General features: G+C 42.2%; 1 protein-coding gene across 1 annotated transcript in view; it reads right to left on the bottom strand.

Annotated features, from left to right (window-relative positions):
- Window positions 1-20,101, bottom strand: part of kif14 (kinesin family member 14) — a 46,901-nt gene extending 26,800 nt beyond the window's left edge. The window contains exons 1-18 of the mRNA XM_084307350.1: window positions 20,058-20,101; window positions 18,549-19,783; window positions 16,010-16,264; window positions 15,208-15,295; window positions 13,709-13,804; window positions 13,402-13,454; window positions 12,729-12,759; window positions 12,527-12,634; window positions 11,993-12,109; window positions 10,335-10,453; window positions 9,709-9,881; window positions 7,785-7,932; window positions 6,995-7,064; window positions 5,845-6,020; window positions 4,672-4,774; window positions 4,416-4,573; window positions 4,088-4,235; window positions 260-406 (exon numbers count right to left, since the gene is read on the bottom strand). Of these exons, the coding sequence (XP_084163476.1) occupies window positions 260-406; window positions 4,088-4,235; window positions 4,416-4,573; window positions 4,672-4,774; window positions 5,845-6,020; window positions 6,995-7,064; window positions 7,785-7,932; window positions 9,709-9,881; window positions 10,335-10,453; window positions 11,993-12,109; window positions 12,527-12,634; window positions 12,729-12,759; window positions 13,402-13,454; window positions 13,709-13,804; window positions 15,208-15,295; window positions 16,010-16,264; window positions 18,549-19,657 (3,099 nt within the window). The 5' untranslated portion in view covers window positions 19,658-19,783; window positions 20,058-20,101. The remainder of the gene's footprint in view (window positions 1-259; window positions 407-4,087; window positions 4,236-4,415; window positions 4,574-4,671; window positions 4,775-5,844; window positions 6,021-6,994; window positions 7,065-7,784; window positions 7,933-9,708; window positions 9,882-10,334; window positions 10,454-11,992; window positions 12,110-12,526; window positions 12,635-12,728; window positions 12,760-13,401; window positions 13,455-13,708; window positions 13,805-15,207; window positions 15,296-16,009; window positions 16,265-18,548; window positions 19,784-20,057) is intronic.
- Window positions 20,102-20,362: the final 261 nt, after the last annotated feature.

The following is a 20,362-nucleotide window of genomic DNA, read 5'->3' as shown; positions in this document are numbered from 1 at the left end:
TAATAAGAGTAATGCTTGCCCTTTTTTCTTCTTCACCATTTGGTCCTTTGTAAAGCAGGAAGCTGGAGCATGTGCAGTAGTTTAGGGCTCTCTGGCCTGACTATACGTATAGAGCTGGCTGTGAGCCAATTCTACTCTGCCGTTTGTCGAGGCGGTCTTAAGAAGAAAAAAAAATCCCCCCCCCCCCCCTCTCTCTCCTTCACATCGCCTCCCTCATTGACATTTACTAGCTAAGGAAAGGTTAGGACCAAGACCTGACCTGGGCCTCCATGTGCAGGCAGTGGCGCTTCTTGTGGGTGTCCACCTCGTGCTGCAGCTCCAGCCTGGCCGTCTGCAGCTGCTCCACTTGGCTGGCCACCCTCTGCTGGGCCTGCTCCTGGAGACTCTTACGCTCACTCTCCTCCTCCTAGGGGGGGGGGGGGGGGGTAAATGGAAAGTCTGTGTGTGGTAACAAACCTCAAGGAGTCATCTTCTTCACACTAGAATAAAAATCCTAAAAAAAGGCAGGTATGCTTCGTTAAATACCCACACTACTTGTGTGTTACCAAGTGTGGTTTCTTATTCATTTCAGCTGTGTTTGACCCAGATGAGTCTTCCGACAGGCATCCTGACCTGCACACTGCTTTTTAGTTCTGTGGAAGATTGTGGTGGATAGAAAGGTCTATGAATGGTCTAGTCCAGGGGTATTCAATTAAAATTCAAAGAGGTCCAGTCAGAGAAAATGTCATCAAGCAATGGTCCGGAACATCATTACGTATAACTCACGTTATGATTCAGTGCCATATATATATTAAAGTAGCCTAAAAGTTGTTATCAACGCCTGTATGTAGTCGACAATTAATGGTCAAATTGAATAAAGAAAGTACAATTCACTAATATAACACTGACTCGAGAAACAATGATTATGGGAATGCACAGATTTGATGCAAGATGACTTTAGTCCACCGGTTCTCAAACTACGGGTCGCGACCTAAAGTGGGGTCGTGGGTAGGCGACAGTGGGGTTGCGCATTGGCAAAAAAAGAAATTCAAGAGAAAAGCCGACCCAACTCCACCTGGCAGCTGTGTGTATTTGCCATGTATCGACCCTACATCAACGGAGGCCGACACAGTATTCCAATACACATCGATCTCACTACATCCTGTGCCACGTCTGGTCTTTTGTGAGTCAATGTGTACTCAGATATTTGTCATCTGCACAGTCTCGTAACTAAAGCACTTCCAGGGGGGGACTTTCCAGGCCAAGCATATAAAGCTGATTTGATTAATTTAGGACAGTTTATTTACAGAAAAGAGGCCTAGCTATGGGCAGCCCGGTAGCGGTTAAACTGTTTTATGTCGAAGTTTGAGTCTGAATGTATTTAATAATAATCCATATGTTGGAAACATTAAAGCCTATTGGAGGTATATTGATGATTTATTTTTTGTATGGTCAGGCACTAAAGAGGCTCTGGAAGAGTTCCACTTGTTTCTCAACTCTGAGAGAGACTATTAAGTTTACTATGAATTATGATTCACATTCCATAGCATTCCTCAATGTATTGGTGAAAAAGAGAGACAATATTGTCCAGTCTCTTTTTTTTGAAAACTTCGGTATGATCTAAATTCGTTTCTCCATTATAGCAGTTATCACCCGCCAGAGCTCAAGAGGAGCCTTCCATTTAGTCAGATTTTGAGATATAAACGTATCTGTAATACAGATGACATTTTTGATACACAAGCCAAGGAGCTTTGTCAGAACTTTAGATCTAGAGGATATAGTGAGGCCCTTATTGAAAATGCTCTTAATAAAACTAAACAGATAAACAGACAATCCCTTTTTACACATAAAGACAAAGTAAAAAGCAACTCTGTAGCATTGGTGTCCACCTTCAGCCCTATTTCTAGAGATATGCGTGATATTGTGAACAAATACTGGTACATTTTAAAGTCAGATCCTAAGATTGGAGGTGTGTTCCAGGAACCACCCAAATAATTCTACAAACGGCAACCTAATTTAAGGGACCAGTTAGTTAAAACAGATTTTCCCAAAGAAATTACCCATTTTATGGCTAATATTCCAAATGGCAATTTTCCATGTTTGTCTTGTACCCAATGTCATGCCATGATTAAAGAGACATTTTATTTACAACCAAGTACAGGTAGGAGTATCGCTGTTAGAGGCCGGATTACCTGTAATTCTGATTTTGTTGTTTACTTGCTTAAATGTCCTTGCAACCTTTACTATGTTGGAACAACAAGACGTTTTAAAAATCGAATTTCAGAGCACAAATGTTCTATAAGAAGAAATGACGAGAAGTCTTCAGTTGCAAGGCACTTTTAATAAGTTAGGACATGATATTTCTGGCTTAAAATACATGGGTATAGAGCAGGTCTTGAGACCACCAAGAGGCGGCGACAGAGACAGGCTCTTGCTACAAAGGGGATGCTTTTATATTCATTTTCTGGATTGTCTAGAGCCTAGAGGCCTCAATGAGGAAAATGATTTGACCCGTTTCATTTGATTATTTCATTTCATTCGATTTACTATTTTCATTTATCATTCTTTATATTTATAATTGAAAGATGGCTTATATGGGTCATGAGTGTTTTTGTTTTTGTTTAGAGTTTAAGATGTAGGCCTACTCTGTATAAAAAAAAATATATATAACTATATATAGATATATCTGTGATTTACACGCTTCTTTTCGATTTACATAATTCTGAAAAGGTTGTGCTTGTAAGTGGTATTTTGTACTTTTTTGCAGATATCTTGTGGGAATGTCACTTCCTGTTTGACTTGTATATACTAGGGTCACTTACCCTTCATGCAAGCCATTCTGAAGAAGGGTGTGTTCACACCGAAACGTCATGATTACAGGCTGCCAATAAATTTGGAAAAACCTGGAGTGCGTGCCTGGACATTGTTTCCCTATTTTTATATATGATATCAGAGGTTCCAGCACCCAGTGTCAAGTCTAGTGAGGTGAGCGCGTTCTACTACTTTTTTCATTAATTTAGGACAGGCATTGTAACCTGGACACTCGCAATGGATACGTTTGTTGTCAGAAGTGGTGCCAGTTGGCCGTGTGTTCCAAATGCTGGCAAAAGAAAGGTGGAATCTAGTAGCAGCGACACCAGTACTACTAAAACTAAACGGAGTAAAAGACAAGTACAATTGTACAAATACAATTACAGCGGCACTTGGAAACTAGACATGCTGAATTATTTCTGAATCGCTAGCTTTCTTTCAGAAATAAAAACTATTTGGAGCAGAGAAAAATTTGCTGAAAACTGTCAACGAAAAAGGACTACATGCTTAGTTTATCATTATTATCTAGCAGACATCCATGACCGAATCAATGCGTTGAATCAGGGACTACAAGGTCGCCACACAGACCTGTTTGGACTGACAGCTGAAATGGAGAGCTGGAAACTCCCGTTAGTGGCACTCCAGTATTTACTCTGTTTAATGGCTTTTTGTAGGAACAGAATGTTGCAAAAAAATATTTAAACCCATCACCTGTAGCCACATAGTTCTGGATATCAGTCCGGAATGAGTAGGCTACCCAGTGTTGTGTAATGCTGTGCTGAGAAAGCTTGCCACGTATCATGGAACTGTTCAAACGTACAAGCACACCCTTCCCATTAAGTCTCTTTTTTTTATATTCTAGAAAAGGGCATGTGAACGCATTATTTAATTTGTTTATGTTCTGGCAAAATATTTTGGGTAAATATGCCTCGCTTTATAAATGTGCATACAGAAACAATTCCGTTGCTTTTGTTGATAATATTCATTAATTTAATTCATAAGTGCTGTAATTCCATTTTCTAATAAATATGCATGATCAAGTTCAACATGTGCTTTTATTTCAATATTCCCCATTTCCACGTTGAAATTACACGATACATTAAGTGTGGGGTCGCCAAAATAAATTCCTAAATAAAATGGGGTCGTGGTATAAAAAAGTTTTGAGAACCCCTGCTTTAGTCTAAACCAGAGGCTAGTAACGGAGCTAAGAGTTATTCTGCGGTTAGTTTACACAATGATTTGAGGACTGAAGTAAATCAGAGCCACTAGTGGATTTGAATCCGTCTCCAGGATGTACCAGCTCTCTCTCCAGCGCTTGGATCCTGTCCTCATAGAGAGCCTTCTGGTCGGACAGCTCCTTCTGAGCCACCTCCTTGGCCATCTGGATGCCCTGCACCATCTCCTCCTTGGCCTTCATGCGGGCCTCCTCGATCTCCGCCTCCAGCCTGGAACACACCCAAGTCACTCAAACATGGGACCTTTTCATGCAATTCTTAATACATTCCAACTCATTTCAAAATAGCACAGTTGACCTACAATATGTCAATATTATTTTCCGCAAGCCGTGTTGTTGATACTGTAGGCTACATTACATTTACAGTTACATTTTCCACCCTCAGACTCACTGGACTCTTTGAGCGGAGAGCAGCTCATTCTTGGCAAACTCAAAGTCCTTCTGGCCGTCGCCGGAGCCCGTCCAGCACGACACGCGCTTCCCGGACTGCACCTCTGCAGGGTGGTTGAAGCGGAAGTAGTGGTCTCCGCCCAGGATCACCCGGTCACCCTGCACAAGAGACGACACACAGAGGAGGAATATTGTGTGATAAAACTGATGATGCTAATAATACTACTACTAATAATAGTTGTATTTGCTATACTCACATGTTGCAGGATGGTGGATTCAGAGATCAGGTTCCCGTTGACAAAGGTCTTGGCATCTTCCATGGGAGTAATGCTTACCGTTCCCCGAACATTGGAAATGACACTGAAAGAAAGAGAAAGATGTCTATATATTGAAGCAATAGTGGGCGATTTAGGCTAAGTACATATGGTACCATCAACATGTTGAGCTTTTCCCATCTGTAGATTTAACAGCACCCTGTGTGTGGTAAGTAAGTCAAGGTGATTTGTATAGCCTTTTCACAGATACAAAATCACAAGGTGCTTAAATTCTTAAATGTATTCTTCGTTTCTACCGCTCAGTGCTCTGGGTGGCATTTTTACTGTTAATTTAAATTAGATTCTAATTTATTGTCATTATACAGCACAACGAAAATATGTTTGGCATCCAACCACAGTGCAAACGTAACAGTAAAGTGCAATAGTGATATTAACCCTCAGGTAACATTTCATTACCACACTACAAATGGTTAACCCTTCCACTATCACACTACAGAAGGTTAACCCTTCACTACCACACTACAGACTGTTAACCTTCTGTAGTGCGATAGTGAAAGGGTTAAAGTGGGTATAAAATAGATCAATTAGTACTACAGATGTGTAGTGCTATTCAGATGTATGTACAAGAGTTCAGTATTAATCATTACAGCAATACAGGTATAAAGACAATATGGTAGTAGTAAGTCATACTGGCCAGCAGCATAACTAGTAAGAGTAGGTAAGGGATATGTACAGATATTGATGAAGTATCTACACGGATATGTACCGGTAGAAGGAGACCGCTCACTCCAGCCTCCCTAACACAAATAACCACAACCTGTGAGAAACACTGTACAGACAAAATACTGTATTGTATTGATATAAGTAAATCAAAAGCAACCATTGGCTCCATTAAAGGAACACGCCAACATTTGGGGAAATTAACTTACAGTCTTCTCCAGAGAGAGACAAGATAGATAGATACCAGTTTCCTCTCGGTGCGTTCAGTAGAAAGCTATCTGGCTGCACGTTAGCCTAGCTTAGCACAACGAATGGAAGCGGACATGGCCGGTTAGCCTAGGCATTGTCCAACTAACACGTCTCCCGAAGGCTAACCGACCATGTCCACTTCCATTCGTGTTCCTTTAAAGCCCCTCCCGTCAGCCCCGTCCTCACCAGTGTTCATCTGCGATGAGGGCTCCAGTCAGCTGTATGTCGTGGGCCGACTCAGAGTTGTGTTTGCCCACTCTGGTCGGTCCTTCCTGGATCATGTACAGCAGCATTTCGGACAGCTGGGGATCCTCGTTCAGGTTCACCAGGTTGGGCAGACTGTTTTCCAATTTGAAGGTACTCTGTGGAGGGGAGGAATAGTGAGAAACAAACTATTTGAGGAGAGCTGAACATTTTTTCATCTAAAGTTGGAAAAAGTTTGTATTGCTTGTAGGACTGGGTGGTTACACAATTATGTTGTCAAAACTGATAACATGTACACATTTCTCACACCCCATCATCTGAAAATTATTGAGGAATGTCATTTTTCAAATGCAGTTTGTGTTATGTCACACTACATTATCACAGTTCAATGGGATTACATAACCCGTGACTCCATGTACGTGAGCAGATATCGTGATTATGAATCGATAAAAAGTTGTATTCAATATATTGATGATATAAGGCCATCCTAGGGAAGCTTCCCCTATATCTTTCCAACCTAATTAGCTTTGCCTCTAGCAGCTACCATACCAGGTCCACAAGATGGCTACTTTAAAAAAACCCGAGAATAAACACTGAACTAGGAAGAACAACTTTTTCAAGCTTCGCACCTTGGGCATGGAATGGGCTACAGGACCATATCCACTTAGATACCATGGTCTCTCTGCGAATTTAAATATGTATTACATAACTTCCTACAAGAAGAATGTTGCTGCTTTCTGTAGTCGGGTCCCAACTGCAAAATTACTGTATTACCCTGTATTTTACTGTTGTACACTTTTACTATTATGTAGACTATTCGGTTTTGTGTTTACATGTGATGTATTGTATACATGCACTTTTATTATGTTCCGTTATTATGCATGTTCTTTTATTATGTGATGTACCGCACATTTTATTGCCGTCTGATATATTGCAAATGTTATTGCCGTCATCTTGGCCAGGTCTCGCTTGCAAAAGAGATCTTGTACAATGGGACTTCCTGGTTAAAAAAAATAAAAATATTGAGTTTGTCTATATCGCCCAGTTCTAATTGCTGGTCAGACTAGATGGGAGAGAACGAGACACGAGGAGTAAAGTCAACCATGTTGAAATTTTTTAAAAAGGCCATCACCTGCAGTTCCTTCTTCTCGATCTCTTCTCGTTTGCGGATCTCCGCCTCCTCCAGCTTCTCTCTCCAAGCCCTGAGATTAAATCACAGCACGACACAAACCTGAAGAGACATGTTTCCCAACGTAATGCAGTCACTCCAATGATTATAGAGATGACTAGGCCAACTTGAAATAAACAGAAGAAATAAACGTCTTTATTTTCAATAGGTTCATCTGGAACAATCCATCTAAAAGCTAAGCTCCTTTCTACATACTTTCCATTTCAAAATGTCACTCTTTCCTGAACCTCCATTTCTTGACGTGAAGATTTGATAATTGTCCAATATGATTTGCATGCCAATAGTGGCTGGATGATGAGCTGAACATTTGTGCTCACCAAAAAAAAAATCATCAGTGTGGGGGGGGGGGGGGTGACAGTAGAGTCTGCAACTACTTGAAGTGCGTGTGTGCGAGCATCATGACTGAACGCCATTGTTCCACATTTCTGTTTTTTCCCCCTGCAAACCTAAGAGATAATGACCAAAAACCTCCAAACCTAAGAGATAATGACCAAAACCCTCCACAACATAAGAGGTAATGACCAAAGCCCTGCAAACCTAAGAGATAATGACCAAAACCCTCCACAACCTAAAATATGACCAAAACCTAAAATATAATGACCAAAACCCTCCAAACCTAAATGATAATGACCAACACCCAAAAGATAATGACAAAACCCTGCTAGAAGTTCAAGAAGACCTCCTGATTGATGGACCACCACCCTCCCCAGCAGTGAGTCTTCCCAGTGCTCACCTGTGAGCCTCTGCCATCTCTCTGTCCTGCTGGCTGAGCTTGCTCTTCAGGGCGGTGATCTCCTGCTGGAACAGCCTCATCTTCTCCGGCTCCACGCCCAGGGAGCTCATCTGGGCAGAGCGCAGCTTCTCCACCTCCGCCTTCAGCTCTGTTCGGCAAAGATGGGACACGGGGGTTGGCGGGGATCACGTCATTACCATACAACCCTCTTTTAGGTTTTCAGACGTTATTATCTAAAGATGGAAAGTTGGGAGTGTCGTTTGCAGTTAAAGACGGGTTGAGAGGTTGAATACGTTTTGGATCGACTTTACGATTGCAAATACATGGGCTGTCTAAAAAGCAAATAAACTGTTCAACGCGGTTCTTCAGTACAATAGATTCATTTAAACACCCTAAGGATCAATCAGAGAACACTTGTGATCCTAACCGAAAAGATCAATCAGAGAACACTTGTGATCCTAACCCAAAGAATCAGTCAGTGAACACTGGTGACCCTAACCCAAAGGATCAATCAGAGAACCCTTGTGACCCTAACACAATGGATCAATCAGAGAACCCTTGTGATCCTAACCCAAAGGATCAGAACCCTTGTGATCCTAACCCAAAGGATCAATCAGAGAACAGTCTTTATTAAACGTTCTCACATCTATAGGAAAAAAGAACACACCAAAAGAGCTCCGACAAGGAAATGGATGAGTCGGGTGGTGCCGACGGAGGGAGAATGGATGGACGTGATCCATGAGATCCACGCGATGGAAAGGTTGGCGTGTGCACTGACTACAGAAGGAAAGGCTTGAGGTGGAGGAGACGGCAGGTCTTGATGAGGCCCACGAGGCCAGACTTTGTGTGAAATATGGATGGAAGAGAATGTGGGGAATGCCCCCCTTTTCTTTTTTTAAAGAGGTTATCATTCAAGTATGTCAGCTGGTCGTGTGCAGTTCTGTCCTATGGATGGGAATCCAGAGACGGCCATTCTTTACATTTTCAATTCAAAAAGTGCTTTTCCAAGATATTGAAAAACCCATCTCCCGTGACATGGTTGCTCCATCCAAACTATTAATAATCGAAGACGAACGATCCATCATTAGCAGAAATAAAATTGAAATTCCTCATTACATTTTTAATTAAAAGTGAAGTGACCCGACTCCAACCTGGCACGATGGACAAAACGCATCTACACCTAAAATAACATTTGGCTCAAGCCTTTTCAAACATTTACAGTTATTGATGACGTTTTTATTAAATAATAATATTGACCCGAATGAAAGATAGTTACATATTTGTCAAGCATTTCAACCCTGACAGGTTGCCAAAGCAGGTGGGCAGTCAAAGCCACTGCAGCAGCTCCCCCTAGTGTTCAGAGCACCAAACAGGGAAATCTCCTTGTGAAAAATAATAAGTTGCATGACAGTTAAAGCCGCCTTGTGCAGCTGACAGCGAATGAATATGGCCTGCAGGCAAGGTTGGGGCCTTAATTTAACTGTAGTGAATAAACTGGTGATGAATGGATGGACAGAGAGGTAAGGGAGTGGGTGAGAGAGGGGGGTATGGGAGTGAGAAAAGAGAAGATAGGTATGGGCAAAAGAGAGAAATAAGGGGGAGCGTGGTTAAGGGAGATATATATATATAAGAGAGTGTGAATGTATGTGTTAAGAGAATGAGTGATATGTATATAATAAAGAATTATAGAGAGGAAAATGTGAATAATAAAGAATGATAAGAGGAAAAGGTGTATAATAAAGAATGATAGTGGAAAAGGTGTATAAAAGAATGATATAGATAAATAGGTGTATAAAAATGGGGGAGATTTGAGTGTGTGCATGACATTTTGTAACAAGACAAAGTGTCTGTATGAAACTGAGAACGATAATATGGAGGGCATCTTATTGCAAACTTTCAGGATGCGAGAGTCAGTGTGCCTGACCTCTGATGAGCTTGGCGTTGGTGTCCTCGTTGACCTTGGCCTGGTTGATGATCAAGCGGGCCTGCCTGGCGTAGCGCAGGGTGCTCAGGCTCTCCTCCACGTAACTGGCCGCGGGGCTCAGGGTGGCGATCATAGCCGTCTTGGAATTACCCCCCAGGCTTTCTTTCAGCAGCCTGGAGGAAAACACACACACACCAGATGTGTATCGTGATTAACAACTTACAAACTCTCAAAACTCATTTCACCTACAACTTAACTAGACTTCTCTAACAAGTTGTCTGAAAACACAGATGCCAAAAACAGCTGTGAAGTAAGATAGATACTAATTTCCTCTGTGCGTTCAGTAGAAAGCCATCCAGCTGCAAGCTAGCCTAGCTCAGCACAAATGAGGACCACTAGCCTAGCTTAAATCTCGGGGGGGGCATTTTGGACAACAGCTAGGCTAGTGATCTGTATCTGCTTCCATTCATTTGTGCTAAGCTAGGCTAGCTTGTACCCGGATATCTTTCTACTGAAAACACAGGAAAATTGGAATCCATTTTCTCCCGACTCTGGAGAAGACTGCAAGTGTATTTCCCAGAATGTTGGCGAGTTTCTTTAGAAAGGAACTGGTTATTTCATCTCACCATGTGAGGACAGACTCTCTGTAGGGTGTGAAGACCACTTTCCTGGTCTGGGCCTGTTCAGACAGCGCTGAGATCACCCTGCCCAGGGTCAGTAGGGACTTGTTGATGCTAGCACCCTCCTACCAAGACAAGCAAGGGGTGGGTGAGGTTAACATCATTTATACCATGTCCTTTTCCAATATGTAGAAAAAGATTACTTTTGATGGTAAATTGTTCAAGCAGGAATAGTCTTCCTGAAATTATCCCTCTTAGATACAGTCCCCTAGCTACACAGTCCCCCTAGCTACACAGTAATTTCATCAGGGAGGTCAGAGCGCTAGGCCATTGAAGCAAATGGACATACGAGTAAAGGATGATGAGCCTTAAGCACTGCCATAGTATCTTTTGTCGTACAGTACAATGAAAATAAGTTGGCGTCTAACCAGAGTGCAAGTAAAGTACATTAACAATATACAGTGTAACATGTGATTAATGGGAATATATATACGAAACGAAGGTACTGAGCAAATATGGTAATATGATGTATGGGAAGTATTATTATGTACAGTGATATAAGTATAAATACACTATGGTAGTAAGCCATACTGGCGAGTAGTATAAGAGTAGGTAGGAGATATATACAGATATTGTATATACAGCATGAACAGTGCACAGAGTGGGTATGTATAAAGGAATATATGCAGATAAATAATATACAGTGTACATGGCTATAATGTTAAGTGAAGTACAGTATTTAGCAGACTCAAATACAACCATTAGGGTTCTCGCCCTTTTCGGGAAGTAATTATCCAGGAGATTAAATTGAAAATGTATGACATGCTTAACAAATAGTTCTGCTGCTAAAGGATATTCAAATATTGCAGCTTGTCAATATAGAGAGATCATAAGGAAGACTTAATGGTTTCAAAATATTGATTTCTGGTGATTTCTCATTTCTTTTTAATTAACCTTTTAAAAAAAGGGGCACTTCACCAAAAACAATGCTCGTTTATTTTCTACATCTCACACATCCAAACACTCAGCTTTTAACACATTAATTTAGTTTGACGGTTATTGAGTAAATTATTTGGAATATGGTCACCAGTGATCATCGGGGACATTGAATCCTTGTGTGTTGATTTACAGCTCAATGAAATTATAAGGTATTTCTATTTCTTCATCTATATAATTTCATGGAGCTGTAATTAACACAAAACAAGGATTCAGTGTCCCAGATGACTGGTGGCCATATTCCAACTAATTTGCTCTTAACTGTCAAACTAAATGAATGTGTGCCAAAGGTTTTTTGGTGACCTTTAAAGTCATCTCAGAATGCAGGGAGGTATCCTGCACTACACCGTTTCAGTCTGATTGCTGGCCAGCATAGAGTAGCTCAGTGGTTTTCAGATGTTTTGTGTGTGGGGGGACCCACATTCGCAGAAAATAAATATGACCAAAACTGATTTGGCAGATTATTTTGTGCAGGCTAGTAGGATTAAGATAATCCTGTTTTTAGCCTGCAGTGTTTTATTCAACAGGTCTATTTTTCAATGGACTTGAGGCCTTTGGCTTCATACAACGCTTCCAGAAAATAACCAATTATTCATTATTATTATCCAGATCCCATTTCCATCTTGCCAAAACGCACACTCTGAAAAAACACTGGTGTAACTACGTACCCTGAGGCGGTCTCCGCTGGTCTGGGCAGAGTTACAGCGCTCGCTGCCTGCCAGGTCCACCAGGTTGATCCTGCTGGTGATCCTGTGATCGTGCTCCTCTCCCTCCACAAACTCAGTCTACACACACACAGAATAATGAGGCACCGGTGACCGTAAAACACAAAAACAAATGACACTTCCCATCCAGGTTTACAGAAAGAAACCCGTCTAGAGGAGAGGCTGTACAGTACAGCAAGAGTGTACACTGGTCAACAGGGACAACGTTTGTGAACAGGAATAAATTGGGAACTCCGTAAAAACTCTGTCATGATTAAGCCCACCCCGACCTTAACCTCATTGGAACTCACTTAACGCCAGTGCACCGGGTGGTACATGAGATACCAAGTTTTTCCAAAGATTAATTTTACAGGCATTTGAGCTTGTTCATTTCTGACCCCGCTCACAGCATTCGATATAAATATTTAAGGCTGTTCCAAAACTCAACTTTAAACAATGTAATATGTTGTTAAGGACCCGCGTCCGTACACCGTTTACCTTGGTCTGAGTCATGACCAGTGTGAAAACAGAGTGAGACCTGGAACTCTTGTCGTTCATGCCCGTAGCAGCTGTGGCTCTCTGCTTGTTGCCAAGCTTCAGCCAACCCTATGACAGGAAGAGTTACAAAGTAGTCAGTGAACTTCTCAGTTTAAAATGTTCTGCATTATAGCGCTGCAACTGTTGAGCAGGTTGAGCCTACCTGAATGTCGCTGTAACAGCTCACTACATTCCTGCGGGGGGAAAAAATAAGTGAGTAAAGCACTTTCCTTGAACCCTCTAAAGTCTACATAGACAAAGGTTCGCCGCCCTGGACAGAGTTATATTTTTTACCAATTCAGAGGATATTCTTTGAGTCAGTATCAAGTGGGACAGAGTGGATATTCTTTGAGTCAGTATCAAGTGTTATGCCTTTTATCGTTCAAGGAAATCTACCCTTTATTTCTAGTGTAAAGTCACCATCATACATTATCTTTGAGCGAGCATACAATATTTTACATTAAAACAAAAACACCCAGTAAAAAAAACCTGTTTTGTTGAATAACAATTTTTTTTTCCAACATGGAAAGTTTCATTTAGGCGTTTTGAACCGCCATGTTTGGTGCAAATACATTTACATAAAATTCCTCAGTGAGTGACTTTTGACTATTTAGATATTATTCTGGGCGTTTTTTTAGAAGACATGTGAAAATACAGACATTTTGTTGTTGCCTTCATATTTAGACTCAGCTTTAGAGGATTAAAATCTGGTGTTAATAGAAAGCACTAGTGTATATAAATAAGGTGGATTGACAGTAATTTCATAAGCCACAATATTTCAAACATCGGTTTGCCCATTAATGAAAATAATGAAATAAAGACTTATGTTTGCTTACGCCGATAGCTCAGCAACATAGGGCCCATGGACTGGATGTTCCCTCACCCTCAACTGGAAAACAGATATCACATGGCTCATTCATTATCAAACTGATCAGCAGATATTAAAAGGCATAATCTTCAATGTCGTCAAACAGCAACCTCTCGTTTGGTGTTGAACTTTGTTTAAGCGGGGCTCTTTTGCCTAGAGGTCGCCGTTTGGCGACATTAAGACAACGTGATGAAATATGCATCTCTCAATATAATGCCATCTCAATAGAAAGAATTTAAATTGCGTGTTCGGCGTAAACGTTCCAGTGCACTCACAGGCATCCTCTTGGTCTGTTCCTCTCGCACCACCAGCAGGTCATGGATCTTCTCATTGTAGACCTCAAAGTAGCTCATCTCGAGATGGCACGTAACCTGGAACACCATAACACCCAGGGTTCATACACATTTTTCCTAATCAAATTCCATGACTACTACATGATATATGGTGCAATTTCCATGACCAGGACCCGTTAAGAGTTAATGTTAAAAAAAAAATGTGTGTGTGCATGTGTTGGATAGCTGCTTTAAATGACCCAGGTCTGGTTTTGGTAACCTACAAGTATCACCATAGATGCGATTAGAAAATGTGGTGCTGCTATCCCCAGGCCATCAGGATGCTCAATGTGGACTCTATGAAACACTAACTAATCCATTCTACATTCATTGCACACACATCCACACTCACTTTAGACACAACATATTGTATCCATTTATTACTAAACGATTGCAGTACATCTCTACCTCATTTTTGCACTTAGTTTTGTATATTGTATAGCGTTTGGTATTTATTATTTTACTGTATGAAGCACAATTCCAGGAGGTTCATACAGAACCAAGCAGTTCACTATAATGTACATGTACCTTATACTGTATGTGACAAATAAAACAAAACTTTAACTTGTTAATTCTGCCAAAGGGTAACTAGATATACGTAGGTTATCTGCAACCAAAGTAGGGCTGGGCGATATGGCCACAAATTTGATCACAATAAAAAAATTCATATAGATAGATATCAATAATTATCTATATTTCTTATTAGTATTAAATAAAATACAATTATTTAAACAATGTATGTTCATTTTGCAGCAATTCTTTGTCGTTGCCGCCATCTTTAGTGTTACAGCCCCTCACACTCCAGTTCTCAAACTGCAGCTGGTTTGAAAGCGAAAGTACCAAAGAAAGTAGCTGTGGCTCCAGGGGAGTTGAACAGTTCTGGCTCCGCTAGTTTCTTTTCCATCTGTTGGTGCTTTTTTGGTGGACAAACCACCACACGCATGCACCGTGACTGGCGACTAGCTCTGCTAGCACACATAGCCTACCGTGTACAGACGGTTTCAAACTGTATTTTAAATTAGAAAGCAAACAAAATAAATGGACAAGATAAAAAGATTGACATTTGGACAAGCAAAGCCATTACTCGTTTAAGTTGCAGGCAAGAAAGACAAGTCTGTACACCGTCTCTGGTTTTAAAGCTGCCCTGTTGCAGGTCACAATACAAATTATAATTTTTTTATCAACATTATTTTCGATTTAAATATATCACGATAATTATCGTTATCGTTATAACACCCAGCCCTAAATCAAAGCTGAACTTTACTGGATGAAACACATTGTCACATTATTTTTCCAAGCCTAGTAAACACAATTCAGATTCCATGACTATCGTCAGGTTTTCCATGACCGTATGAACCCCAAAGGCGAATACCAAATGAGAGCTTTAACGTCGATCACTGTTGGACTGACATTTCTGAACAGAGAAAAGGGCCAACTGATACCTCGAGATTCACAGTTGAAGTCAGTCTTGAGAAAAGATCCTGACAGAATCGTGGGATTACCCCTTCCTGTTCCCCGAAGCCCATCATCCTGTAGAAGAAATGAAAACAAATGGAGAATGAAATGCTACAAAATGTAACATTACATTTTCCAAACCTCATCTTCATAGCTAGCTAGAAAAACACCAAGCTAGGCTAATTTTAAAGTAATGAGTAGGGTTGGGTTCAAGTTAGTAAAAGACCAAGATATTTGGTGTGTGCCCTTTTCTCCCATCCCCCAATTTAGTCATTATGACAATTCCCTTCCCGGTTGTCGCGCCGCCCTAACTCTCGGTCTGGGGGAGAGTAGACAACCACATGCCTCCTCCGACACATGTGGAGTCGCCAACCGCCAAGTTTCACTGGGAGAGCGTAAGGCGCACCAAGGTACACATTATCTCCCCCAGATCCAACCGGCCAGTAGGAGTCGCTATTGCAATGACCAGGACTCATACCCCAGCGGCCTCACACCGACAAACACTGCCATCATGTTCATAGGGACGACTGACCAAGCCGGAGGTACCCCTGCCAGGAATTGAAAAACCCAAATTGATTAAGCTCCGAATCCTCTTATCAAATATTCCTCAAACATTGAGGAAAGAATATTGTGTTACTGCACAAAGTAATAAATAAAATCAACCCACATTCTTTACCCAAGAAATATTATTTGATGGTAATATAAAAGGATTTGGATTCAATAAGCAGATTGCATAGTGGATTTAGAAGCAATTAAATGCTTTGAAACTCCAAAGTGTGTGACACTCACGTGTATGATTTCCCGGACCCGGTTTGTCCATAAGCAAACAGGCAAGTGTTAAAACCGTCAAAGGCCTTCTCTAAGAGAGGCCTGGCCAGCCTTTCATATACCATCTGCTGGCTGGCAAAGCTGGGGTCGCTCTCATCGACGGAGCAGAAGGAGAAGTCGTAGGTGAAGGAGAGTTCCTGCTTGGTGTCTGGGTGCTGGACCAGCGTCTCCTGGTTTTGCATGAATATTACCTGCAAGGCTTGTTCCGTCTTCTCTCTACATTATGAACACAGTATACGTGTTACACCGAACCCAGTGGCTTGCAAACATTTTGGTTTCAAGGATCTCCAAATTGACAAGACATCAGGATGCAGACCCCCATTGTGATATCTGCCTCAGAGAGCATTTGAAAACATTTCCATAAGTCTATACTGTAGCAGAGGAGATAATGGTGGAGAAAATGAAACCTGTGATGAGAATAGTCACTTCTATTCACTTAGTCTTCTCAGACAAGAAGATGGATACCAATTTCCTGTGCGTTCAGTAGAAAGCTATCCACCTGTCCTGCACTCTAGCACAAACAAATGGACGCAGACACAGCAAAACTCTGGGAGGTGTTACGTTGGCCAGCGCCTATAGCTGCTTCTCATCTGCCTCCATTCATTGTGCTAAGCTAGGCTAGTGTGCAGCCAGATAACTTTCTACTGAACAAACGCACAGAGGATATTGGTATCCATCTTCTTGTCCGATTCTGAAGAAGAAAGTAAGCACATCTATCATAATGTTGCAGTGTTCCTTTAAGACTAACTGCTTAGTGAAATTAATATTTAAATTCCATCTATTCCCCGTTTCTCTGGGGAACCTCCTCATGGACACCAGGGAAGTTATGGAACCAAAGCACTAAATTGCGAGAGGGAACAGATGGTGGAAGTAAACGGTACACTATCCCCCCCCCTCACAGTGAGCTGTGGTGTTCCACAAGGAAGCATACTAGGACCGCTACTATTCCTAATTTATGCAAATGACATGTCGTCAGCTTGTGACTGCAACTTGTTCCTGTTTGCGGACGACTCAGCCCTGCTGGTCTCTGACAAGAACAAGTTACAGGTTGAAAAAACCCTCAGCTCAGAACTAGGCAAAATCTGCATATGGCTCGCTGATAACAAACTTTCATTACACATGGGCAAAACAGAGTCCATTCTCTTCGGTTCAAATAACAAACTCAGCAAGACCGACGGCTTCTCAGTTACAGTGGGTGACAATATTGTCACAAGGAAAGAAGATATTACCTACCTGGGTTCCATCCTAGAGGCAAATCTTTCCTGTGACAAAATGGCATCCAATGTAATAAAAAAAGTCAACCAACGAACTCGATTCTTGTACCGGATCTCCTCACTGGTAAACAAGAATACCCTGAAGACTCTGGCAGGAGCACTCATTCAAGGGTACTACGACTATGCTTGCACCTCATGGTACCAAAGCACCTCAAAGGTGCTAAAAACAAAATTACAAACATATCAAAACAAACTGGTCAGACTACTGCTTGACCTTACTCCTAGAACCCACCTCACCCCTGCCCACTTTGACAACCTAGGATGGCTTAGAGTAGACGACAGAGTACAGCAACTTGCAATGGGCCTGGTCTACAAGATACACTACACGACCAAGGTACCCATGTACATGTCAAAATACTTCCCAAAGGTCAGTGAATACCACGATCACAACACCAGAGGGAGCTCCACAAATCATGTTAAACCCAGATTCGGCTCAAACAAGGGACTAAACACGTTTCGCAATTATGCCACATCAATGTGGAATGCCCTACCCAAAGCTGTAAAGGAATGTGAATCACTACCCACTTTCAAAAACACTCAAAAAACACCTAAGGGAGACTGCAACTCGAAACTGGCCCCTGTAAATGTCCGAACACAACCCCCTCCAATGTACAGTAAATTACCAAGTATGGTCTTGTCAATATTCCAATGTACAGTTTTGTTTGTACAGTTGTACAGTGTCCCCCACCCACCCCTCCTGGCCAACCAACCTCCCCCCACTCCTACTCAACCCCCCCCCCCCCCCCCACCCACCCACCTCCAATGTACAGTCCCCCCCCACCTACCCAATCCAATGTACAGTTTCTACGTCAAATGTATATACTCTTTTTCTGGACTCTTTTTGTATCACAAACAGTACTGTATTTGCAAATCTGGTATGTCATAAATGTATAGATGTAGCAGTACTGTCTATCTGTATGTCATATATGTTACGATGAATTGAAAATGGGGGACCCTGATGTAAACAAGACAAAAGTCTTTCTCTGGTCTGCATCCCCTTAACAATTGTATGTATTGAGCTGTACTGTACCCATTCTGCAATCTGTTAATAAAATTTTCAATCAATCAATAAATAAACAATAATAGGTTGAATGTGTATGATATGGACATGCCATAATAATAGCCTAATAAGAATGTGCACTTACAGGAAAACTCTTTAGACATATTGGCACTGCCTGTAATTCAAACCGTACAAGTAGTCTTGAGACAAAAGTTGCATTACAAACCTGGCACTGAATGGCCGAAGTCGGACCGCAACTGTCACTGCACTGTTCTCCATCTTCAATGGCTCCTGCTGCACCAAAGGCTCGACAGACACGGGGATCTCTGCGGGAGTGGGAACGGGAGCAGCCGTGTTCCTCGCCAGGTTTCCACTTTTGTCTGAGTTCATCAGGGTCGTGATCTTCCTCAGCTGTGTCGGTGGCGGCGAAGCGGGGACCTTATTTAAACGAGATGTCGCCGCGGGGTTCCTGTCTTCTGCTCGCCGTGGTGTGTGCATCTTTGGTCTCTCTGAACTCGCAGATCTGGCTGCTAGCACTCTTGGAAGAACAACGTCTCTCCCACCAGTCAGCTTCTCAAACACATCCTTCTTTATGGCGAGTCTCTCGAACGGGGTCTTTCTATTCGGGGTGGGGAAGGTTTTGGTTGTTGGTTCATCTGGCTTCTTCGCGAGGCCCACGAGTGGCCTGCTCGGGTATGATGATGACCCCGAGGGCGTCTTGTGTACAAACCTGTCTGGTCTGTAGTCAGTTTTAGCTGCAGTAGTCCGTGTGTCGGTATCTTCTTTAGCTTTACTTCTGAAGGCCGTGGTGTCCCTCACACTGGCCGATCGGAACACACCTGTGCCTGCAGGTGTCCTGTGCCTGTTGGACTCGGTGAGAACTTTGGTGTCGGTGCTGCTGCTGGTCCCACTTGTGGTGGCGGTGCTGATCATCTCACTGATCGCACTTTTATCGATCGAAGCGGTTCTAGTTCTCCGCTGCAAAGTCGGCCTCTTCTCGGGGGCAGCAGGCGTCGTGTTCCGAGTGTTCTCGCTCATCACCGTTTTCTCTGCGTTGTTCTCCGCACCCGTCTTCCTCCGCTGTAGTGCGAGTCGACCCCGAGCAGCCGAGGAGGAGGCGCTGCTGCCCTTTGACGAGATCACATACGTCCTGTTGTTGACCTCTCTGCTCTGATCCGCCGATCTGCTGCGGTCTTCTTCACACGTCGTCGTGTTCCCAGCTGCAGGGGTCTCTGTTGCTGTTCCCTCTGCCTGACGTTCACTGACGGTTCTTGGTCCCATCAGGTTGTCGTAGTAGGCGGTGTGTTTCCTCGCGGGTGTGGAGAATAAAGCCATGATGACTCTTCTGCTAAAGCCAATTTAAAAACTCAAATAAAGGCAATCTAAACTGAATGAAATACTCGTGTGTTGTCCAATAACGCAGATTGGGTGACGTGTCCCGTGGAGGAAATCCTTGGAAGCCTGTAAATCATAATAACAAGTAATGTAACTCATTTTAATAAAGTAACTGGTGACTATATTAAATGTAAACAACGTTAACGCTTGTTTAGCTCATGTTAGCTGCCCACTGACTGGCAGGACGTCTTTCAAAAAGCCACTTGTTGTGAGTAAATAGTATACATTAATAATGTAGCGTCAACTGGGCTCAATGAGTGAAAGATAAGTCTGCTTATATTCAAATACTTCATGCGAAACTTGAATAAAGTGGTTCCATACGTTAGGATCACTTGTTTACCTCTGGTCTCCACCGCTTCTCTTCCGCTTCTATTTCAAATTCAGTCCAGTCGCAGCTGATTGGCTGGATGTCCGCCCGGAAAACATGACTTATGACTAATGTGAAGTAACACCCGAGAGACTGTAGGTGGCAGCGTTTGCATGGTTATATGTGCACCTTTTTGGAATGATTTTTCAAACGTTGGTTGATTGAAAACGTTATTAACAGATTGCAGAATGGGTACAACACAGTACAGCTAAATACACACAATTGTTAAGGGGATGCAAACCAGAGAAAGACTTTCGTCTTGTTTAGGACAGGGTCCC

Source organism: Notolepis coatsorum, assembly GCF_963971535.1.
Source record: "Notolepis coatsorum genome assembly, chromosome: 2".
Classification (NCBI taxonomy): Eukaryota; Metazoa; Chordata; class Actinopteri; order Aulopiformes; family Paralepididae; genus Notolepis; species Notolepis coatsorum.
The sequence above is the reverse complement of the archived record's forward strand: the minus strand, read 5'-3'. Positions and strand labels throughout refer to the sequence as shown.